Source organism: Pelecanus crispus, chromosome 1 (assembly GCF_030463565.1).
Source record: "Pelecanus crispus isolate bPelCri1 chromosome 1, bPelCri1.pri, whole genome shotgun sequence".
Classification (NCBI taxonomy): Eukaryota; Metazoa; Chordata; class Aves; order Pelecaniformes; family Pelecanidae; genus Pelecanus; species Pelecanus crispus.
This window is the reverse complement of record NC_134643.1, coordinates 154,440,774-154,465,731: the sequence shown is the minus strand read 5'-3', so window position 1 is coordinate 154,465,731 and position 24,958 is coordinate 154,440,774. Positions and strand designations below refer to the sequence as shown.

Genomic DNA, 24,958 nt, shown 5'->3' with positions numbered 1-24,958 from the left:
CTCAAGTCTAACCAATTTTCATGCTGTCACTTCTTGGCCGCTCTGCAGATGTGTCGGACCAGCTGGCCTCAGCATGGAGGCCTTGGGAGGGAGTCCAGGACATGCAGGAAGGAGGGGAGACAGGAGGCATTGCGGGAATTGGGGATTGAAGATGTAAAGGCAACGTGGGGATCTGGGGAGGGGGCTACAGGGAGACTATTGCAGTGAGGGAGGGCAGAGAGGAGAGCAGAGGCTGTTACAGGTTCTGCTGGTTCTGCTGCCCACAAAATCCTCTTCTTTGACATGTGAAAGGAATGTGAAGGTGCAAGACAACGGGAATTAATAAATAATCAGTAATACTTGGTGCTTTTCAGTTCCAAGTGTTTTATAAACATTAATGAACTTTCATGAGCTGTTGGAGAGGTATTTAAGCCGTATTCCATTTTCATAGATAAGGAGATGAAAGCTCTGGCTTAAGTCCAATGTTTTCAAAAGCAGCACCTACTTTCAAGAGCTCCCCTTGATGCTCAGCACCAGAACTCCAAAGGGATTGATTTCACAATTGCCATCATTGTCAACTATATGCTAATTACTTCTGCAAAGCTAGGTCTAAACCTGCGCATTCAAAAGCAGCAATAGCTTCTGAAAATTCAGGCTCTGTTGCCTTGTTGGGCTTTGCCAAAGTATATAAGGAGAGACTGGTTTATGAGAGAAATAGATATGTAAAAACATTTTAATTTGTTACTATTGCACCACAACAAGAACGGAAACAAAGACTTTGAGGGCTTAAGACACTTATAAAAAGGGCAAAGTAAAACAAAGATTAAAAGAAAAGTCTTCCAAGTAAACCCATTCATCTGTGCAAATGGGAAAGGAAGCAGAGCATGTTTTCAAATCTTTCTACATCTCCCGTAAAGACTAGGCAGATGGTTTGCGTGCATTTCTGTAAGTGTGTGATGAATATTTTATTCCTGAAAGGAATAGAAAACATGGGCGTGTATGTAGTCACCAGTTTCACTGAAGTGAGGGAGAAACAACATGGGACTTCGTTAGAAACCATGTGAACTGGTAGGCCAGAGAAGGAAAAAAATATACTTTGTTTATAGCAGTATAATTAAAAAAGGAAGAGAGAGTTATAGTTATTTTCTTTGGAATGACGCATTCCCAATTTTAATTGTTCTGTGGACATGTTTGTTTCAAAGACTAACACCTTGTTTGCCTACCTGCAAAAACATGGGTGGTGAAAAAGCCTCCAAATCCTGTAGAAATGGAGGGTGTCACGTTTAAATTAGCCAGCAGCCAAAATGGGAGGAAATCACAGAGCTTTCACACAGAATATAGCAGTCAGGTAGAAGCAGAAATGCAGTACTGATCAAAGAGAGCAGGTTCAAACCCAGTCCTAGGCATGGGCAGCACGGTTCCTAGCTGGCAATATCAGCAATGTGCCGAGTACAATCTCAGCATAACCCTGAGTGTCTGTCCTGGTTTTGGCTGGGATAGAGTTAATTTTCTTCCTAGTAGCAGGCATAGTGCTGTCTTTTGGATTTAGTATGAGAGGAATGTTGATAACACGCTGATGTTTTAGCTGTTGTTAACTACTGCTTATGCTAGGCAAGGACTTTTCAGCTTCCCATGCTCTGCCAGGTGCACAAGAAACTGGGAGGGGGCACAGCCAGAATAGTTGATCCAGACTGACCAAAGGGTTATTCCATACTGTATGACGTCATGCTCAGTATATAAACTGGGGGGAGTTGGCCGGGGAGCAGCGATCGCTGCTCGGGAACTGTCTGGGTATCAGTTGGCAGGTGGTGAGCAATTGCATTGTGCATCACTTGCTTTGTATATTATTATTATTATTATTATTATCAATCATCATTATTATATTGTTATTATTATCATTACCATTTTACTTAATTTCAATTCTTAAACTGTTCTTATCTCAACCCAGGAGTGTTTCTCACTCTTACTCCTCCAATTCTCTCCCCCATCCCATCGGGGTAAGGGGAGTGAGCGAGTGGCTGCGTGGTGCTTAGCTGCTGGCTGGGGCTAAACCACGACAGTGTCATAGCAGATCGGTGGGAAGATGTAAGAATCACAACAGAAATGCTCCTTTGGGGATCCCCAGTGCATAAAAAGGAATAAAAAATTGCCAGAAAAAAAGATCTTAAAAGGGTACCTCAAAGGCACTCCCATACACATTTTAAAAATTGTATCAAAGCGCTGACACTTCTGTGACAATCAGGTTTGTGCTGTGACACAGTTTTGCTGTACTTGCAGCTGCAGCTCCCCATGAGTGGTTTCAAATCCTCAGGAGTGGAGCAGAAATGGTGGTTCCTTCCTGTGCCCTCTGCCATGCCGCTGTGCCCAGCCCCGGCAGCACTGGCAGCACCAGCAGCCCCGGCACACTCACCCTGGCGCTGCTCGGGTGGTAATGTGGTGTCAAGTTCTATGGTAGCAGATGCTGACTCCTCCACAGCTGCCAAACAGGTGGGCAGGATTCGCAAGAATGGAAAGCAGTAGAGTTTTATGCAGCTTCAAGCTGGTTATAGGGTCCCTGTGTGTGCAGGGTTATGAGAAATCCCATGGAACAGGAGTACGGCATCAGACCCTGCTGCGTATAGGCAGGACAGAGACCATAACAACTTTAATGTGACAATATACTTTCATGTCTTTCTGTTCTGCAACTCTTGTGTGCCTTGAGTCATCTCTGACTGAGAAAAAGGCACAGTTATTTCCTGATTTCAAAAAGGTTTTAGTGTCTACACAGATGATATTCCAGGGGATGGATGTTCAAAGGAAAAACAAGGTAAGCACCTAAAGGAAATCTTTAAAACAACAAGAACCTCTGGCTCCAAGTGCAGCAAAGCAAAGTGGAAATTCTGCCAGCTTTCTAGGCTATACTTTTAGTGAAGGTAGATTGTACCCAGCTCCAGCAAAAGACGGTTATGGTAGAAATACCATTGCCCATCTTCACACAGAAACAGGATGGGGCACTATAAACAATGCTGGCATACTTTTGGAAGTGCTTTGTTTTTTGTTGTTTTTCCCCAAATCACCTAAGTATTGCTGAACTCCTGAAGACTTTTTGATCTTGGAAGATGAATTAGAATGGGGATTTTGGATCAGGAAACAGCCCTAGAGGAAGTCGCTGCTAACACTGGCTGCTCCACTTCAGGCTTCCTTTGAGACTGCCTAGCACGAGTGAATGCCAGCAGCTACGCTTTCAGTAGTGTGTTAGCGCAGCAGTACCTTTTTCCTATCAAGGTCATTTGCTTTCGCTGCTGAAACACCGCTGCTCTGCAGAAAATTGCAATTAGAAAATGGGCAGGTCAGAACCTCCATTTAGGAACTTTTGTCCTCTCTGCTCTGGGCTTTTTGCTGTGTCACAGGTTGCAGAGCCTTTGCACCTTTACATCTGAGTCTGCCACCTTTGTTCTTGGCACTGCTAATTTGCTCTGTTGTTCAAGAACCTGTATCACTGAGTTTAATTCATTACATTCCAAAAGGTATCAAAACCACTGGCTGCTTGCTTCATTCTCCTTAAAGTGTGCCAACGCATTTTAGGAGGCCAGCTCTTCCATTCCCACTACACTATAGCGACTATGCCATGCCAAAAATAAATAGCATTCTTGGAATGCAGTTTCTGATATAGGGCTGCGCATTCCTCTCCTTTTGTACCAGAATAATTTTAGTGTCTTCTTTCAACATCAAACTGGGTAATATACAAAAGTCCCGAGAGGATGGGGTCTAACCACAGCTATGTCTTTGAGAATGAAAATGCCTGTGAGACAAGGGGTCAGGCACTTGGAGGATGGACAGGGAGGGTGTCCTGGGCGGTAATAGAAGAAGTACCTTCTTCTTTCCGTCATACCAGCGGTCATCAACAGCAGCTCCTCTCGGCTTCCTGGGGTCATTACCAATGGGTTTGGGCAAGCTGTGATGGAGAGGTCTTCTGTACCTACTGAAGGTGGAGAGGGAAGCAGGTGTGACAACTCTGGTAGAGTGCAGAAGCATTATTGAGCACTGGAGGGGGGTGTCAAGCAATTGGCAGCACAAGTCATGGTCACATTCCTCTGCTGTCCTTTGCCAAGCAGCGGCCATGAAGCCCCTGCCTCAATTTCCCCTCTATCACCTGCATGCTCTGCAGGGATTTGCTGTATGTGAATATAGGGCTAAGGGACTGTTTTATCCTCCAGTGTTTTGCAGAACTGGAAGTTGAGGGAGACAAGAAAAAAGTTGGAGAATTACTGCCGTAAGCCAGATGCATGTATTATTTTAATTACATGTCCTGAGAGGGGCTGTCTTCTTAGGAAATGTTTGTCACACCTTGAAATGTGATAGCCCTTCCAGTCTCACAGTAACTGTGTGGTTCCCAGAAGAGGTTTGGCAGTCCTAAATTGCAGAAGTGGGTTTTGCAACTGGAAGTCAGGGAGCGATTCTGGAAGTAAAACAAGAAGTGGAATCAGCAGCAAAAACATTTAGGACATTTCTGTCCTAAATAGTTCATCAAAAGACCTAGTACTTGAATGAGTTCAGCCAGCTGAAATACAAAAATGCGCATCATGATGTTGTTGCCAGGGAAAAAGCCGTGAAATATTATTGCATAAAACTGAGTCAAGACCTCTAATGTTTTTTTACAGTGTTGCCTGTAGCTTAATTGCACTTGCTCCTGATAGTGTATTATGTCTTCTTATATCTTCTTTATTACACAGGCATTAATTTAATCAGAGATAATAAATGAAACCTCTGGAATTAATTACAGGTCATAACAGTTTGTTACTTTACTAGATCAGCAGGAAGACAAAAACACGTGGACCCATAAACATTAACTGGCTTTTGCAATCCAGTCATTACAGGATGAAGATGATGAAGATGAAACTACTTGGAAATGTAGCTAAGAATGGTCAGGCATTTCCACAGCAGTTCTCGGTGTGGAAGACCTCGACTGTGTGCCCAGGTGGCCAAGAAGGCAAGCAACATCCTGGCTTATATCAGAAATAGTGTGGCCAGCAGGAGCAGGGAAGTGATTATCCCCCTGTACCTGGCACTGGTGAGGCTGCATCTCAAATACGGTGTTCAGTTTTGGGCCCCTCACTTCAAGAAGGACACTGAGGTGCTGGAGCATGTCCAGAGAAGGGCAAAGCAGCTGGTGAAGGGTCTGGAGCACAGGCCTTCTGAGGAGGGGCTGAGGGAGCTCGGGTTGTTTAGTCTGGAGAAGAGGAGGCTGAGGGGAGACCTTATCGCTCTCTACAACTGCCTGAAAGGAGGCTGTAGTGAGGCGGGTGTCGGTCTCTTCTCCCAAGTAACAAGTGATAGGACGAGGGGAAATGGCCTCCAGCTGAATCAGGGGAGGTTTAGGTTGGATACTAGGAAAAATTTCTTCACGGAAAGGGTAGTCAAGCATTGGAACAGGCTGCCCAGAGAGGTGGCAGAGTTACCATCCCTGGAGGTGTTCAAAAAATGGGTAGACGTGGCACTTTGGGACATGGTTTAGTGGGCACGGTGGTGTTGGGTTGATGGTTGGACTGATGATCTTAGAGGTCCTTTCCAACCCGAACGATTCTATGATTCTATGATTCTCTGACTACCTTCTGGATCCTTTCAAACCCAAATGCATCTTGTCCTTGAATCTATTTAAAAGATCTAAGCTTAAGAATTGCTTTTGCAGATTCCTGGGATCTGATGTGTCTGGCAGGAGGGGTCTTTGCAGCATGGTTTCAATGGAGGCATGCTGCCAGGAGTTGGGAGCTGCGTGTGAATTACTGTGATTTCCCTTTGCGCCCTCTCGTTGCTGCCAAATTTGAAGTGGACTTTCTGCAAGTGAGAAGCAAACATGGCTCCTTTCCAACAGGACAACATCTGGGAAGGCGTCTGATGTGAAAAATCTTGCAGAGGAGTCTTTCAAAGCATCTTAAAAAACCCCCTCTTGTAGGGGATTTCTTGTACAGAAGAAAGTCATTAGCTGGGCATAGGAGGCAGAGGGCATCTTACTTGGTTGCCTAATCTTTCAGATCCCAGAGTTACATTAGAAAATAACTCCATCTTATATAAAATGATCCATCTTACACTATTACTAAAATGCCTCTAGTCCCTTGGTACACCATTCAGCACAGTAAAAAACTTTCGGGTGAGCAGGATTTGCTTAGCATTTAATCTAACCTTTCCTTTTTGAAAAAAAAAAAAATCTCTCTTACCGCTTTTAGTGAATTGCTTTTTAAATGCAATAAATACATCATCTTCTTTGTGTTTAACACACTGATACTTGTAGGCAGCTATTTTGTGCTCCACTTCAGTTGTCACTTTCAGCCGAGGTACACATATATCAGACCCATCCAATCTGAGCTCACAAGTCAGCTTTAAACCCTTAATCATTTCTGTTGTTCTTTTCTTAAACTGTCTCCGCTAGATCTACATCATTCAAGCACTGAAGTGCTCTGAAATTAATATGATATATCAAGAATGGTCCCTTTGGACTTTTGTAGAGGAGTACTGTTATCTGCCTGGTCTGTGATGGGGATTTGTCTCCACAATGCAAGAAATATAATCCTATGTTACATGGAAAGCCTGGCAGTCTTAGCAGTGGGAGATTTTGGATTTTGAGGGGCCTTTCAAGGGTGACCCTGTGCCTGGAGCAGTGTGCTGAGGGCTTAAGGCTGCTGCTGGGTGCTGACCAAGTGTGTCACCACATCCGCCCCTTAGTTCGTTGTAGGTGGGAGACAAGGTCTTTTCAAAATGCAGCCATGTATCAATATGGAGAATCTGAAAACTTGTGTCTTCGGTTCTTCAGAAAAATCCCTTCCCTGCTTGTCAGAGTGATCCATGGTTTTTAGCCGGAGGGCTGCAGACCTCCACATCAGTGGGTGGCTTCAAGTGGACATGTCACTAAGAAAAGCAAATGTATTGATGCCTGGTGACAACTGGTCTACAGGAGGCTGAGGCCGTAGTGGAAAACTTTGGGGGCTGCAGAAAATAAAGGGTTGAAAACAGCAGCTGTTGATTAATGTCTGTGAGGCACTTTTTTTTTGTCCCCTGAAATAAGTATATTTTAGTTATTTTTCCCTAGATGTATTAGCCAGCAGTTTGAATTTCCAATGTTATATTCGCTAATGTGTGTTATTTCCCTAGCACCCTACACGTTCTTCCTCTGCACTAACTTCTGCCTCTAGGATGTCCAAACTAGGGATCATCTGGGAATTTAATCAACTGTGGCTTGGGAATTGAATTAGCTTACTGATTAGGGCTTTTTCAGACACTAATAAAGACACAAGAGAAAGACTCAAAACTGGAAACATGGAGATGATTGGACTGTGCACCTGCAGAACGCTAGCCAAATTCCATCTAATTTGTTGCTGTAAGTATAAATAAATTAAGCTCCATCTTCAGGCTCTCATTTCAGGATAAATGCAAATGAACCTCCCTACGGTCACCTGGTTTTTGCTCCCAGCCCAGGACATGCATTTTCACCCTAGTTTTCCTACAGTCACAACTTGACTAAAGAACTAACCTATCCAAAACACTTAAATAAATAAAAGTTAGTTTTCAACTAGTTTAGTTAATGCAATTCACTACAGGAGGTCTGGCTGGGGGGGGAGCATGGACAACCTGTTCTGGTGGCAGCCCATACATGTATCAGCTTCGACTATGCAGCTGCAAGCCTCGGAGCCTGTCCTAGAGCATCGCACGCTCTCCTAAGTGTGTTCAAGCATTGCCAGCCCCCGCCGATGCAGGCTCAGAGGGTTCGGTACCCTCTGCAGAGGGCCGGGCAGGCAGGAGGCCCAGACCACCGCGGCTGCCCGTTTCCTGCCCATGGAGGCATCATTCATTTTATGCATGTGAGGAATCATAGAATCATAGAATGCTTTGGGTTGGAAGGGATCCGCCTTCCCAAAGCATCTCGGTGACCTGCAGAATAAAAATTGTATATGTGCTTGATGGATGAAAAAGGTGAAGCCGTGTGAAGTTAAAGGGCATGTCCAGGGTTGGGAGGGCAGTCAGTGACAAAAGCAAGAAGGGAAAGCAAAAGTTACCCTGTGCCTCCGCCCTGTGCCCTCCATCTCACGGATGCTCAGGGTCTCTGCAGTTTATGACACTCTCCATGAAACTGGTATTTATTCCAGGTATGATGGATGCTATACTCTAACATAGTCTGAACAGCAAACTCCCTGCCTTCTGCTATTTGGGAATGAAACATAAATCACCCAAAGACAGTCATTTCAGAGTGCACGTTAAGGGTGGCATAAAGCCAGAAACCTCACTTTCTTTCAGTTCTTTCCTTTCAAATACATCTTCATTTTTTCTAAAGCTATTTTTCTCCTGCCTACTAACCTTAAGTACCTTCAGGCAATTGAGTAAGATAGTCCTATCTTTTCTAGACTATATCAGAGAACATGTAAAAAGGTGTATAACTTGTCACAGCACTTTGTTTTTTGTCTAATAATCTACTAGATTCCTGTCCTCCCTGGTTTTATTTACCTCTCTAGTCACCAGCATTATAAAACTATTGCCTCACAGGAGATTTCAGAAGATCCTCAGATCGTTCAAATCCTGTTCAAATACTGGCTGTGGAAACAGCCAGTACATCACTGCAGGACTTTCTCCATGAACATAAACCTTTCGTTAGCTGTTGCCAAAGACTACACAGCTCGCAGGTAGAGGCTGCGCCATTTGGTGATAAGACATATACGTGTGGGGTCTTTTTTCCTTGCTGTTTTTTGGTTAAATAATATAATTAGCATATTCAACTTCTTTCTGCAAGACTTTTTGACCTCAAGCTTATTGGCGCCTGTTTTTGTGCCAAAGCGGCTGTGTTACTGCTTCCTCATGCCTGCGTCTGACCATCTGTCCAAGGTGAGGAGCAGCACAGAAGAGCCAGGGGAAGAGTGTGTGTGATCCGTCTTCAGCCGTGCCGCAGCCAAGGCCAGGAACCATTTGAAATACCTGGCCTGGCAGCATATGGGCCGTAGTGCACGCCGAATGCTTCACGCTGAAGTGGCTCCGGTGGGTTTGTGTGTCCTTCTGACTTCTGCGGAGAAGCAGATGCCCAGGGGCAGGAGTGAGGGTGGTGGTATCCTAAAACTCACAGGCATTTTGGCAGCAAGCGCCTCTCTGCAACCTCCTCGGGATGTCAGGGAATGCTGCGTGCAACGCCACGTTGAGAAAGAAGTACACTCCTACTTTCAATAGACGTGAAGTGTTTATTACAATATATATTACAAAGTACTTTGTTTTACTCTGTCATCCTGGATCATCCCTCTTCTCATCCATCCCCCTTTTCCCCCTCTGAAGCCATTTCTCAGAGGCTCTTTGCTCATTATCTTCCACCAGTTCCATGTGTTGGAAAAGCTGCTTATTTAAAAAGCATCAATGATACCATTTTGATTGCATGATTGTCGGGTCAGCTTGGATGTAGTTACAAAGCCCCTGGGTCTGAAGGAGTACTCTTGGTGGGGTTCAACCAGAAGTGTGTCTCAAGATGCAGTTAACAGAGGCAAAGACAATAACAGAAATTAATATTCAAATATCCAAAAAGGGAAGAAATATTCACCATCTCACTCCACCAAGCATTTAAACTTTCAAGACTTACATGTCTTCAGGATTGTTTTGGGGGCAGGGGAAACCTCTGAGCTATTCTTATCCGGAAAGGGCATTCTAAACAACTCCTCCTTACACTCTCATTAATTTTTAAGTACATTGTTACGTGGTTGTCCATCATCTCCTCCTTTCAACAGCTTTTATTTTTATATCAGACAAGTAGTATGCTTCCATTCTGTGTATGGAAATGAAATCATTGCTTTGCACCGAAATTGTAAAGAACACGGATCACACGGTGTTGACCAGATTGCAGCTGAGTGCAGAATTTTGCCTGCTAAATGTTCCCACTGGCAGCTGGAAACCGGTCCACATGGTCACCTTCCAAATCCCAGGTAATAATTACTGCTGGCTGTATTACACTGCAGCATCAGTCCCTTTCAAAGAGTTGGGAAGTTCACAACTCATGTTACAATAGCTTCAGCTTGGTAAAGGGAAGCTCAGGTCCATTTCCACAACCAAAATTGTCTACTCAGAGGGATCTTTGCCCAAATGATGAGGATGTGATTTAACCCACAGTGACTGGGGTCTTTAATCCAAATGAAGAGTGTGTGGGGTTTAGCTGCCTGCCACTGCAGTGGCTATAAAGAAATTATTTAATATTTGCTGTTAATTGGAAGCGAAACGTGGCTGAGAGAAAGTACGCTGGTCACGTTTTAATGGCAATCTGAGTTACTGAAGATGTAAAATACAGCCTCAGAGGATGCCCAATATAAGGTGCTGCAGCAGTAACCATTTGTGCAGCTTCACAAACCATCCTAGCGACAGCTCAACCACAAGCAGTGCCTGATTATCTCTTAAATGGGGGGGAAAAAAAAAAAGTCTGTAAAATTAGGATCCTGACTTTTCAGTGGAGATACGAAGTTTCAAGCAGCGGCATTCAAGCCTCAAAGCAAGCAGCTGCGGACTCAGGCTTTCAGCGGTGATCTGGAAGAAAACAGGAAAGCAGAGCTCCCCCCGGCCGAAGCCAAGGCACCCTTTCGTGCCCGCCGTCCCTCAGGGCTCCCCGCCGCGGGGCCGGGAGCACAGCCCCACGGGCGCGGGGGGGCACAGGCCGGCCGGGCCCGCAGCGCCCGGGGAGAGCCGGGCGCCGGAGCCAGGCGCTACCGGCTGCCAAGGGGAAGGGCGGCGGGGGGCGGCCGGGAGCGGGCCGCTGGGCGCCAGGCTGCAGCGCCGGTGGCGCGCCGGGACCCCGGGGGGACCCCAGGGTGCTGTGTGAGGGGCTCGGGCCGCCATGAGACCCCCGAGAGGGAGAGCCCCCCCCCTTCCCCTCCCCCTCCCTTCGGCCGGTGTCGTCGTCGTCGTCGCCGTCCCCCCCAGCAACTGCGCGGCGCGGACAGCGGGGGCCGCCGCCGCCGCACAAAGCCCCCGGCTCCGCCGAAAAGGCGGCCGCAGCCCGGGCTCCGCCTTCGGCCCCTCCCCGGCGGTCGGGCCCGCAGAGAGGGAGCCGGAGCCGGCGCCGGCGCCGCGCAGCCCAGCCCAGCCCGCGGGGGGCGATGTGACCCGGGCGGCCGGGGTGCGGAGCGGCGCGGTGGGGGGCAGGCAGGCAGGCAGGCAGGCAGGCAGGCGGGCGGGCGGAGGGGGGTAGAGAGGGCGAGACGCTCCGAGGCGGGGGGAAGATGTGGCTGAAGCCCGAGGAGGTGCTGCTGAAAAACGCCCTCAAGCTGTGGGTCACGCAGAAGAGCAGCGGCTACTTCATCCTGCAGCGGCGTCGGGGCCACGGGGACGGCGGCGGCCGCTTCACGGGTACCTGGTGGCGAGGGGGGCTCGGCGGGGCGCCGGGCCGGGCCGGGCCGGGCCGGGTGGCGGGGCCCCCCCTACCCCCGCCTCCGCGCTGCCCCGCGGGAACTTGGCCGCGCCGGGGGGCCCCGCCGGCGGGGCGGGAGGCGGGAGCGGCCTCTTTGTTCGGCCGGCGGCGGGGCCCCTCGCCGGGCCGGCTCCTGGGCTCGGCTCGGCTCAGGGGAGAGCGCGAAGCGGGGAGGGCGGGGGCGCCGTGCGGAGGCTGCCGCCGGCCGGGCCGTGGGGGCGGCCCCGGCTGCCCCCCGAGTCGCCTCGGGAGCCGCTTGGTGCTTCTGTAAGCCGGGAGCCAGCGCTAAAGCAACTTTTATTTTTATTTCCCTTCTCTCCCCTCCCGCTGGCTTGCTTAAACGCGGCTACGGGCGAGCTCGGAGCCCCGAAGCCGCGCTGCGGAGCCGCCGCGCCGGTGGAGGTGGCCGGGGGGGAGGCGGCGGGGGGTCGGGGCGGCCCCGCTCCGCGCAGGGCCGGCTGCAGCCCGCGGAAGCCCCGGCGGGCACCGGGCCGAGGTCCCTGGGCTCGGCGGGCGGAGGCGGAGGGATGCCCGGGGGGCTGCCGGGGGCAGCCCGGCTGGGCTGTGCCCCCCGACCGGACGCCACCTGCCCTAAGGCTCCCCCCCCCTCCCAAATTTGTATAATGGGAGTGATACAAATACGTACAGGGCTTCAGACTTTTGACCGATACGGACCTTACCGGGAGAGGGTTTGCTCATTCAGTGCTGTGGAAAAGCGGATTCTGACTTATTTTTGCATTAATTACATATATATTATGTATTATATACGGCTCATGCGGCTGTAGATGAGGCACGTTGTATCCATGTGACACTCTAGGGACGTGTAGTGAAGGATATATATATTTCTTTTTTTTTTTTTCTATCTTTCTACAAAGAACAAGGGTCACGCTCTACCCTCGCAGCAGTACAGATCTGTGAATGACTCCAGTGAGAGCATTGCGTTAGGCTGCCTTGACGTTGTAGAGTAACCGCGTCGGGAATTTGGGCCAAACTTTTGGTTCAAAGAGAGCAACAACTGAATTCGAACGAACAAACAATACTTTGGAGAAATAGTACAGTTTAATAGTGTCGTTCTTTCTTAAAAGCAGGTGAGGCTGTTTGTTTCGTACTTTTTAAAAATGAGAGGTTTTAGTGGTGGTTTGTGTGTTTGAAAGAATGGTCAGGTATTTTCAAAATCAGTATTTTCTAGGCAGTTTAAGAAGCTACATTATCAGGTTTGATATTTATTTTATTAAAACTTTCTGTTCCTGAACCATTGACTCCTGCTAGTCAGTAATACTGCTTTCTGCTTTTTTTTTTTTTTTTTTAAATTCAGAGCTTGTCCTAGCTGTGGAGTCATAAAGGAGCACAAAACTTAACACAGCATCCACCAAGCCACAATTATCAATGTATTACTAATGAAATGCTAGCTGTGATAAGATTGATGGAAGTTTTGCCATCGAGTTAAACAACCATCTGCCCTCGTATTTTCCCCTGCCCTCTGTGTGGAAGTCATAGGCCACTCTTTTGTGATTGTAAGGGCTATATGGATTAATTTTCAGAGTTAAAAATAGCTGTTTACAGCTGCTTGATTTAGGTCCAGGACAATCATGAGGTTCAGATCCACAAATGTTAACTCCTCGTGCCTGAGCTTTCTGTGGCAGAAATTTGCAAGCTTAAACCAAACTGCTTTTCTCTCTGGTTAAGTTTCAGGTGAATCATTTTGCTGAATCTACAGTGCATGGGCTTGCATAAATCTCTTTTGGCTGGCAAAGGAAAGCCGCTCCTATCTCAGACAATGTTTTCCAAGGGAACTATAAATTCTGACAGTCTCTTAAACCATTTGGAAATGTTTGTATTTAAAAAGGCTTAGAAGTTAGAGTCCTATAAGAAAAAAAGCAAGTGTGGGGCAGCATTAAGCATAGCTGGAATTAGATGGATAGCTTAATTTTTTTTCACAGCTTTTACTTGGGACGAGCTAAACAGAGACATGTACTGAGAAACAATTGGGCTTTGCTGGTAACTCTGCTTTCGGTGCAAAGCTTACCTCCTCGTTCTTGCTTTACATGACTACAGAGACACTTTATTAGTACCTGCCTTTTCCAAACTGACAGATACAAAGGGCTATTAAGCACTACCATGTTTCAGAGTATGGTCTACCAAGCTGTAGAGCAAAGCTTAAGTGAGAACAATATCCATGTCTGTTTTCTTTTCCCTTTAGTAAATCGAGCCCTGGCCAATTGCAGTTAAGTTTGATGGAAAGGTAGAAGTTTCCAAGATGTGAAGATCCTGTACGTGAAAGCAGGTGCCATGGTAAAAGAGAATCTCGGAGCTCCTCTGGTGAGGAGGAGGAGGAGGAGGAGGCGGCAGCGTATCCTCAGGCTGTGTTAGACCCATGTGGGATCAGCAGAACAAAACCCCTAGAAGACTAGATTTCGTAAGTAAAGAGTGCAGATGGGGCAGCAGACCACCCATGACATAATTCGCTTTAAACAGCGTGGAAGGGTGTGACGCCTGAGCTGCCCTTGTGCATGTTACTACAGCATGGTATTTGCACTGAACCTACGTGAGGACATCTGTTTTGTGGCCCTATCCTCATATTTGCATGGTGGTTTTTTGTTTTCTAGGACACATTTCTCTCCTTGCCAGGGCGTTTTGTCCGTTACGTAAGTTAGCACAGCTGGAGGGTATATTTTATGTGGATTTAATTCCTGAAGGATGGACTAGAGAACATCTCTCACACAAAAGCGCTTTTCTTCCATATCTACGTTTCTTTCTTTGAGTACTGTGTTTCAGTCAGACTCGGAGCAGATGTTTGTAAGAGAGAGACTGTATTTACTGCTGTTATTTAATTTGCGTCCTAGGGCAGTTACTGAATGCACACTGGGCTTGCAAGCAATGGGTACAAAAGAATGATGGAGGCTGCGTTTAAATCTTCATTCCTGACCAGTGTTATTCTGGTTTCTGCCTTCCTGAGGGATATGCTTTTCAAGTAAATGTTTAACTTGCCACTTTACCTGGATCTCTACTTGAGAGCTCTGTTGGATCAGAGACTTAGGAAGGAAATTGGTACTGTTTTAGAAATAACTTACAGGAATGGAATTATAATTTTTTAACTAACAACTGATTTTAAAACTAATTTTAAGTTATAGATTTTTTTTTTTAAATTACTTAGCTCAGCAATTTCTGTTGGTTCTGTGTTTTTGTTTTGTTTTGGTTTTCTTTCCTAATTGGAGACCTCTTTAGCTATCCCTACAAAAAGACTTGTGATGTAGCCATGATTAACAGGTCAAAGTTGTTTGGATTTGGTACTTGCTGATATCTTTGGTTCTGAGGTTACATATTAATGGTAAACTTGAGATGCCATCAGCAGTCAAAAATACTGTCAAATCCCTTATGGTAGAATAGTGCAGGATGGTTTAGCCTGTAAGTGAATTGCTACTTTCATTTTTATTAGGGTATGTTGAAAGCGTCATTCATCTTCCTGTTTGATTAGATTAGTTCTGTGCATTTTGACAGCAAAACTGCTTGTTCTGGGAGTTGTTGGGAATGATTTCATCATGGGCACTGGACTGAGAGTAGGTTTTCACTCTTCCCAAGCAGCTAGCTTTGCAGTTGCTGTTTACACAGTACTTCACATTGCACGCTCTTAGTATATAAAAACACACTTAGGATTCTTTTAAATACTTGAGAATTTTCCCTTTTATAAATAAGATTAAATAACATTTTAAAATGAACTCTTGTTTCAAGCAGCTTTTTGTCTTTACTTTTTCAGGTACAGTGCTGCTTTCACTTCTTGCATGAAGTAGATCAATAAAAGATTATGTTTTGTTCCTGTTTTACTGGTGGTTTTAATTTAGTTATGATATTTCCCCCTACTGTTCTTCCAGTCTCCATTTTCAGCTCAGGGCACTTTCCAAGCTGGATGTGGTCTTACATTGTTTGCAACTTGTAGAGGATGAACATTTTGAGAAGAAATTAATTTCTTCTTCAGGTCATATAAACCTGTATGGTTCACAACTTTAAATGTAAGATAATACACTGGCAAAAAGAAGCATCTTCTGTATATGAATCTGAACCGTGTTATTCCTTTAGTAAAAATAAATGTGATAGGCACAATAAATACGCTTCCTTGAGCTACATGCTGGCAATTGAAGTGAACTCCTGTCTTAGGATTTTATTTTTCTCTTTTAAGTAAAATTCCTGCAGGGTGATAGTTTTCAAACTGATCTATAGAGAACCTCTTGGTTGTGAATGGAGATCTGACCAGTTACATGATAAGAGCTCTCTTCCTTATTTTCCCTTTGCCAGGATTTTAATTTTTTGATGCATACAGAAAAATGGCTATTGATAAGATCTATGTCCTTCTTATGGAAGTTAAAAAAGCAAAAGATCTTTTGCTGCTCTTTCATACGCTTCCGTCCCAACAGTGCTGTAATCATCGTAAATACATCAGCTTTTAGTAGCCCTGTGCATCTCCGAAGGTCTGGGTAAATAATTTTATAATAGAGTTTATGTCAGAGAAAGGCAGCGAGGGGACCACAGGGGTTGAGGGTTCCTGTGACTCACATGGGGAATCCATCTAGATTGCCCCTGTTCATTACATTGTAGCAGGAAAGGGTCAAAAATATGGTGAAGACTTGGATTTTTAGTAGAGAATGCAAATGGGTATCCCCTTAAACTTTTTTACCTTTTGGAAGGGTGAAAGGCAAAATGAGTAGCATATAAAAAGATCTGTCCCAATATAGTCTTCAAAACAGCTTGCCTTTTCTTCTTAAAATATGTCCAAGATGCCAAACCAAGTTAGTGATAGATAAAGGCTCAATCTGAGCTCTAATTAAAAAAAAAAAAAAAAAGTCACTTTTATCTTAAATGCAGCAGATTGAGGAGAGGAAGACGCCACAGTAATGATGTTAATAAAGAATATCAGTGGTGCTCACTGTCTGTATTCATGGTTTTATTTTCTTAAGGAAGAGCTTTCTGAAGAGCCTTGCACAAGGAGTGGGGGAAATCCAAATACTTTACTGAAAGCTTGGACTCTTGTCAAAATGTTATCTAGCCTTGCCCACAGCTGGAATTCAGATCGGCAGGTTTTTTTCCCCCCTCTTAATTTTTTTTTCTCTTTATTTTACTGTAACATTTTTTAAGGAGAATGCGTGCTTATAAGCTCTTTCCTAAGAGGGTGCCTTCTCTGTCAGAGCGTTTGACTGTGAGGCATGAGCTGCAAGGAGGGATAGCACTGGGAGAGCCAGGCTCCTACCTGCAAAGCTGGGCACCCCAATTTGTAGAATCATAGAATTGTTTAGGTTGGAAAACACCTTTAAGATCATCAGTCCAACCATTAACCTAACACTGCCAAGTCCATCACTAAACCATGCCCCTAAGCACCACGTCTACACATCTTTTAAATACCTCCGGGGATGGTGACTCAACCACTTCCCTGGGCAGCCTGTTCCAATGCTTGATAACCCTTTTGGTGAAGAAAGTTCTCCTAATATCCAACCTAAATCTCCCCTGGTGCAACTTGCGGCCATTTCCTCTTGTCCTATCACTAACTACTTGGGAGAAGAGCCCAACACCCACCTCACTACAACCTCCTTTCAGGTAGTTGTAGAGAGCGATAAGGTCTCCCCTCAGCCTCCTCTTCTCCAGGCTAAACAACCCCAGTTCCCTCAGCCGCTCCTCATAAGGCCTGTGCTCCAGACCCTTCACCAGCTTCTTTGCCCTTCTCTGAACACGCTCCAGCACCTCAATGTCTTCCTTTCAGTGAGGGGCCCAAAACTGAACACAGTATTCAAGGTGCAGCCTCACCAGCGCTGAGTACAGGGAGACAATCACCTCCCTGCTCCTGCTGGCCACACTATTCCTGATACAGGCCAGGATGCTGTTGGCCTTCTTGGCCACCTGGGCACACTGCTGGCTCATGTTCAGCCGGCTGTTGACCAACACCCCCAGGTCCTTTTTGGCCAGGCAGCTTTCCAGCCACTCCTCCCCAAGCCTGTAAAAAGCCTGTAGCGTTGCATGGGGTTGTTGTGACCCAAGTGCAGGAGCCGGCACTTGGTCTTGTTGACCCTCATACAGTTGGCTTCGGCCCATCAATCCAGCCTGTCCAGGTCCCTCTGTAGACCCTTCCTGCCCTCAAGCAGATCCACGCTCCTGTCCAACTTGGTGTCGTCTACAAACTTACTGAGGGTGCACTTGATCCCCTCGTCCAGATCATTGATAAAGATGTTAAACAGAACTGGCCCCATTACTGAGCCCTGGGGAAGACCACTTGTGACCGGCCACCAGTTGGATTTAACTCCATTCACTGCAACTCTTTGGGCCCAGGCATCCAGCCAGTTTTTTACCCAGGGAAGAGTAGGTCCATCCAAGCCATGAGCGGCCATCTTCTCCAGGAGAGTGCTGTGGCAAACGGTGTCAAAGGCTTTGCTAAACTCTAAGTAGACAGCATCCACAGCCTTTCCCTCGTCCCCTAAGCAGGTCACCTTGTCATAGAAGGAGATCAGGTTAGTCAAGCAGGACCTGCCTTTCATAAACCCATGCTGACTGGGCCTGATCACCTGGTTGTCCTGTACATGCCGCATGATGGCACTCAAGATGATCTGCTCCGTAACCATCCCTGGCACCGAGGTCAGACTGGCAGCCCTGTAGTTCCCTGGATCCTCCTTCTGGCCCTTGTAGATGGGTGTCACATTTGCTAACCTCCAGTCAACTGGGACCTCCCCGTTTATCCGGGACTGCTGATAAAGGATTGGAAGTGGCTTGGTGAGCACTTCTGCCAGCTCCCTCGGTACCCTTGGGTGGATCCTATCCGGCCCCATAGACTTGTGTGTGTCTAAGTGGTGTAGCAGGTCACTAAATATTTCCCCTTGGATTATGGGGGCTTCATTCTGCTCCCTGTCCCTGTCTTCCAGCTCAGGGGCTGTGTACCCTGAGAACAACCGGACTTACTCCTGATCCCCGAGCCTCCTGGATTGTGCATGCTGCTTGCCTTTCTGGGATGGGTTTCCTGCTCCTCAGGCACAGCTGAGATGGGTAAGGCGAAGTGCAGGTACTTGTGTTGAAATGCTAACTTTGTGTTAAATACTAATATTAAAGGTGAGGATATACCTGCACATGGAGAGGTGGGGCTGGGTTGTGTCTGCTTAGAGACTGACCACCAACCTGTGCAGCACTGTAATCCAGTGAACAGCTACGATGGCTTTTTGTTTTCGTGCTGCGGAGGCCAAATGGCACAGAAAAAGGCAGGAAAACCGCAGAATGGTTTGGGTTGGAAGGGACCTTCAAAGACACCCAGTCCAAGCCCTCTGCCATGGGCAGGGACATCTTTCACTAGATCAGGTTGCTCAGAGCCCCGTCCAACCTGACCTTGAACACTTCCAGGGATGGGGCATCCACATCTGGGCAACCTGCTCCAGTGTCTCATCACTTACAGGAAAACGTGTCTTCCTTACAAAATAATTGAGCATGTCTGTGGTGGCTTTAAGTAATATTAGATCAGTCTCTTCAGTGTTATTTACAGCACCCACCAAAAATGAGAAAGACTTCTTTATATTGCCCCAAGTAGTGCCCCCTATATCCAGGTAATTTACAGGACTGCAGCAGCAGCTTGTGTGTCCCACCTTCTTGTCCATTTTCAGGTGGAAAAGAGTTTCAGGTATTTTCATTTGTAAGGAAGAATTGAAGCATTTGGCTTTGGAGCCTTTGGGGCTGTACAAATAGGCTCGGCCTGACCAGGACTGATGGCAGAGGACTGAGATAAGCAGCTATGAGAGCCCTGCCACGGCAGTGCGCCCGCCTGGGGAAACAGCCCTTGGGGAAGCAGAGGTGAGGAGAAACAAGCAGTGCCCCAGGACTGCAGTGCTGTTTCTGTCATCCTGGGAGAGTGGGTGCATGGTTCAGCTCTCTTCTCTTTCCCTGGTGTGGTCTTTCCCTCCCCACGCAGTGGTCCAATGCCAGAGCAAGATCTCAGCATCGCACCCAGGGATAAGGGAGTCACAGGGACCACAGGACATTGACCTCCGCTGTGAAATGCCCAAACTCCCCTTGTTTCTCATGTCCAGCCTCCCCAGAGCGCTGGGACTGAGGAATAATGATTAAACAATTTGTTTCAGTTCGTTTCTACGTGCCAGATTGAAAAAAAAAAAGAAAAAACAACCCAGTTTACCTAGTGGCAGTGTTTGATCTGGCAAAGCCCATGTTGGAAGTAGTGTAAGGGCTTGAATGTTGATATTTCCCTGGGTGAATAAATGCACAGAGCATTAGGTCTTTCTTCTGAAATCTAATGTTGTCTGTGCTTATCTTCAAGTGTGGTGAGCCCTTATCGTTACAAAGGAAACACAGCCTTCCTACAGCCCTTGGAGGAGCCCTCCTTCATCCTTTTTCTTACGTACTTACCGAAATAAGTTCTGCAACTTTGTTTTGGTGGGGGAAGCCTAATAAGAAATACTCTTTCACGGGTGCTGTATTGTATCAAAACCTGTTTATGTAGTTTTGCAGAACTCGGTGACGCCAGTGGTCGGTGTAAAGCCAAGATGCTGAGCCACTGTCGTTAGTGGCCTTGCATAACTGGTGGTGCTCTTACCCAGCAAAAACGTGGATTGTAGGGAGGCCTGAGTGAAAGTAACAACCTGTTAAACATCTGAGTTTTGAACTTTTGGAGAAATCATTAAATCAAATCAAGATGGTACGGAAGATCTAGAGACGTCCCCAAACATTTATGCTGGGGGCCACCACTGGCCAGCAGTAGCTTCATGCTCACTGTCCTGGGCTGTATCCTACCTTGGGGTGTCTTGAAAGCCTCCACCCCTAGCCTACAATGCCTGGTGCCTGTGGGATAAGCGGTGCTCTCTGCCTGGGCTGTAAGAGGTGAGGATGAAGACAGCAGTGGTCCTCAGTGCATCTCAGCTCCAGGTCTCGCCTTGGGCCAGCGCCAGGGTTGTGGTCAACAGTGAGGGCTCCTGTGTGGTGGGGTGGTTGAAGCCAGATGGGAGACAGCTTCATAACCCCCCCATCCCTCTCTCAGGAAGGACATTGCTCCTAGAGAACGCTTCTGAGATGCCTCGCAGAGCCAGGCGAGCAACCCCTGCTATTTGGTGCCATCGCAGGAGTGCCCTTTTGGCAGGCTGAGGTTATCCTGGTTGATGTGAAAATCACCTTTCTGCTGCAGCTGGAGCACAGGGACAGTGGGGGGCCGGAGAATGGGGACATCCGTGTATCCTTCCCAGTTCTGCTGCCTGGTGGTGGGCTGCTCGTTCAGCTGCCCCACTGCTGCCCGCCATGGCTATTGTGAGACTAATTCTTTGCAAATCATTGCGAGATGGCAGCAACTATGTGAAGAAATGTGATTAGGATTCAGGGTATGGAGTGCTTCTCTGCCTCAAAGAGCCGAGATTAATTCTGCTTTATTGAAGCTGTCAGTTCAATGTCACTGTCCTAAAAAAAACCCAACTTTATTTTTATGATCCTCTGAATTGTTTGATTTGCTCTTTTCTCCCAGTTCGTGTGCCTGACTGAACAGCTTAGAGTGCCTCTTGCTGCTATTAAGTCTCGTTGCAAAACTGCATCCTCTGGGAAGCAACCTGTACCGTTAGCTCCTTCCACTTCCTGGGAAGAGCTTTCTCCTTTCGGGTAAAGTATTCCTTTTGTCAGACTGCTGCTTTTGCTTCCTAGGCTTGTTTTTCTTTCAGCCCTCCACTTTTGGATGGAGGAGCAGAAGTAGCGAGCAGCAGTGAAAAGCAGCAGTGAGCTCCCGAGGATGAATTCAGAGACATGCTTTACGCTTCGTGGCTTTGTGCTGGAGCGGGAGCCTGGCAGGATGCTGGACTGTGGCCGTAATCATAAATCCCTCAATTTGATGGTTTGTCTTACAAAAATAACCTAGTCTGATTGGAAAAAAAGGGTGTGAATGTTTAAAATGGGGATTTTAGCGTGATACAGGTGAGCATAGCCACCAGCTGTGCTTCTGCATGGCCCTGCAGAGCAGCCACCCAGCAGTCACTGCAGGCCCTAGAGACCACGTGGTGCCACCGCTTTTCTGACCTTCGGAAGTGCCAGGTGCCCGCAGCCTCAGCTTTGGAGGAGCTGAGCATCTTGGCAAATTGGTTTGGGTGGTGGTGGTCCTCTGCCTGTTTTCTCAGAAGAGCTCGATTTGGCAGATATCCTTAAGGCGGGCCTTGTTGCACATCTGTCCAGCTGTGCTTGTCTCAGGTGCAGTGGAAAACGCAAGGTTTTTTTTTTTTCGAGTAGACCAAAGAGAAGTGGAAAGGCAGTCTTCCCTCCGCTTCAAACTTCTGCAGCAGTCAGGTTGCTTGTACAGCGGCGAAAGCTGTTCCCCAGGATGCTGGAGACACAGGCTGGGCTGTGTCTTCTGTGTGACCCCTTTGGTTTTGGGAGAGCGGGTGTAAGCGCTTGATTTGGGAGGTTCAGGGCTGTGGCGCGTGGGTGGGAAGAGGTGCCTCCTTGTGCCTTGCATCCAGCCTAGTGCTCCCCAGCTTCTAAAAGTGCTGTCAGAATTTCTTACCACCTAATTGCAGATGCCACATGTTATTGCACCTTTGAACTACGCTGACGTTCACCTCCTGCTTTGTAATGAACTTACGAATTTGCATTAAACAAAAGATCCTGGCTATGCCGACCAGATGCCTTATTTAAAAACAAAGTAAAACTACAAGGATAACATTGCTCAGTATTGTGGTACTGCAGGCTTCCTTGTCACTTAGCCTTAGATTTAACTCTGCTTTTTTTTTTGCCTCCCGCTCCCCCCTCCCCCCCAAAAAAAAAAAAAGCAATAGCAGCTTTGGCCTTTTTGTTTTATTTTTTGAGGATTTAATTAATCTATTGGTCCAAGACTCCTAAGTGATCAGTGGAAGTCCCTCTGCCTTGCAGTATGGCTTAGCTGCTGAAGTGACCACCCTATTTATGGGAAGGCATTTGAGTAATTCTGAAAAATTTGCCTTTAAAATATGATGGAGGTAAGCAGAAATCGTCTTGCTCTATGTAGAGGATGCCTTAATTCATGTGCTGTTGAGCCAGGCATAATTGTTAGTGCCTTGGACTGTCTCTTGGGTATTGTCCTAAATGACTGAAATAATGGATAGTTTTTTAGTTCCAGTTTTTAGTTTGAGTTCAGCTTTAATTACCCTCTGCCCAGTGTCTCAGAAGTTTAAAAGAATTTTTGAAATACCAGGTGGATAATTAATGCTGATCCAGGAAAGGAGCCTGCATTCTTTAGTTTGAAAGATACAGTATGTTTATTAGAAAATGGTGTTAGATTAACTTAGTGTAAACATGTTCCTTTTTCTGGATTAGTTATGAGCATGACACAGGATAACTTGTAATGGGATTTTTTCATCTTTCTGGGGGCATATAAGGCACCACATGTTTAAAGATGAAGGGTGGTTCACTTGTGATAGTTCATTTGAGAACCTGATTGTTATAAAATATCCTTGACTTTTTTTTTTCCTGTGAAGAAATGCCGAACAAGTTCATTGTGCTTGATGTCCTGTTTGCGTCCCATTTGGTTACAGATTGACCTCTGTAAAAGGGAGACGCTCCCTACCTATTGCAGAATTTGAAATGATTCCTTGCTAATTTTTATACTTGAGTTTATTTGTGGTATTGTATCCGTAATACACATGTAAATTTGATAAAAATCAATTTGCAATTAGAAGTACAACACTTATTTTACTTTGAGATATTCCAATTTCCAATATTGAAGCAATAAAATATGCACAAAAGTCGATGTATCAGTGAAATAAAACTACCAAGTAAGGTGTGGGATTTGTAGCGAGTTTTCCAGATTTGTTTTATAGACTTAATTCTAAAAAAATATAGATAGATGTTCCCTCTACCTGAAATCCACCTCAGATTTATCGAGAAGCATACAATTTCAGAAGTGTGTCCTCTTCCACTTCTTCTGTCCTCTCCTCCATATTTGTCAGAAGTATACATTAAACCTGAAACTTAGGTATTAATTTTAGCTTGGAAATATTCTTTCTGTGTGAAGAAACTTGTCTCTTTTGAGGAACCTGCAACGTTCTGTCAGCGGTCTTTAGCAGAAGGCTTTGCAAACCTACGCCTGCAGCTTTCCTTAGTGCAGTTACTGTACAGTTAAGTGCTTTCCTGAAATACTTCTGTGTCTTGGGAGGTCAAAAAGTGGATGAGAAGTTGGTGGAGTGGTTTGTTAAAGGGAAAGAGGTACTCCGGATTTTAAGGTCGTCCCAGAAATCTTGTCCCACACAGAGTAAAAAAAAAACCCAAAATACAAAACTATGAGAATTTTGGGAAGGACACCAGTGTAGCAATTCTTCTCTCTTTTCTCCCTCTGCTTCTGTTTCCTTTTAATTTTTGACTGTCCTGTAGGTAGAAATGGTTTCACTGTTGCCTGTGATACAGGTCTGCTGCATCCTAACTGAAGGCATGCTAATGCATCAACGTGTGAGCCAGAGACCCTTTATGTAATTTATATGTACCTGTGAGCCAGAAACCCTTTTATTTCATAAACAGACCCTATTTTGTAAGAGACCCTTCCATGGAACAAGCTCTTAGGACATTTTATTAGAAAGGTGCTTGCTCACAAGCTATGTATTTTCAAAGTGCGTTTCAAAATCAGTGTGCTGAGTAAAGTTTCTTGTTTGTTTGTTCAGGGATTTTTAGGTTGTTTATTTTTTGATGCTTCAGTGAGAAGCGTAACACAAGTGTTATGATTTGAAAGTTACCCCAAATGAGTACGAGGCAACTCACACTGGAAAAAATTTGCCTCTAGTTTTAGTAATTTTCATGCTACTTCAGTGTCAACTAAATTACCATATTAGGTAATTTATTTAGTGTTGAATTATTTATTAGTGTTGAATTTATTAGTGTTGAATCCTTTTCATGCTCCTGCAAATGCACACTTAGTAATTCCCTTCCTCCCTGCGTCTCTGCCTCTGTCAGTCTCTCCTTTATTTTTCGGCGCTTAAAGATCAACTTCATCTGCAGCTGATCCACTGCAAGAAGTACCGGTGCTAAACCACAGTCATGGGGTCCTGCCAAACAAGGTTGCTGCTCTGTGTTTGGCAGGCTTGGCTTTAGCGGTACGTGCTTTTATTTCCCCCCGCTGTCCTTACAGGGGACAGGATGGGACCCCCATCAGCCGCAGCGCTAGCTCCAGGTGATCGAGGCGTGGGGTGCAGCGCCCTTGCGAAGCCCTCGCAGGGACTCCTGGTGCACGGCTGGGATGGTTGGGCTTTATTCTGGCAGGTATCCTGATGAAAATTCCTGATGAAAAAAAACCTCTTTTTTTTTCTTGTCCTTGATTCCTAGTTCTGGCTCCTCTTTGTTGTCCTCAGTTAATATTTTAGCTATGGGTAGTTTAGACAAGGGAGGTGATTTTTTCTTTGCACAGTTGAAGGAGGAAACTTTAATAGTTGGTAAGCGAAGTGGAAATTGTAAGCAGAAGTAAACAGTGAGAAGAGGAATTGGTTTTTCTGGTCGGTTATTCAGGAACAGAAAAAGGAATTAATTTTGCACAGGCTAAGAAGTAAAAACAAAATTTTGCAGCTACTTCTGTACTTCCATGTGGGTTTTTTCATAATTTCTGAAAAAACAAAAAAAGTATTT

At 46.1% G+C, this 24,958-nt stretch overlaps 1 protein-coding gene across 1 annotated transcript in view; it reads left to right on the top strand.

Moving 5' to 3' along the window:
- Positions 1-11,186: 11,186 nt before the first annotated feature.
- TBC1D8 (TBC1 domain family member 8) overlaps positions 11,187-24,958 on the top strand; it is a 51,806-nt gene continuing 38,034 nt past the window's right edge. Inside the window, exon 1 of the mRNA XM_075708629.1 lies at positions 11,187-11,313. Coding sequence (XP_075564744.1) covers positions 11,187-11,313 — 127 coding nt within the window. The remainder of the gene's footprint in view (positions 11,314-24,958) is intronic.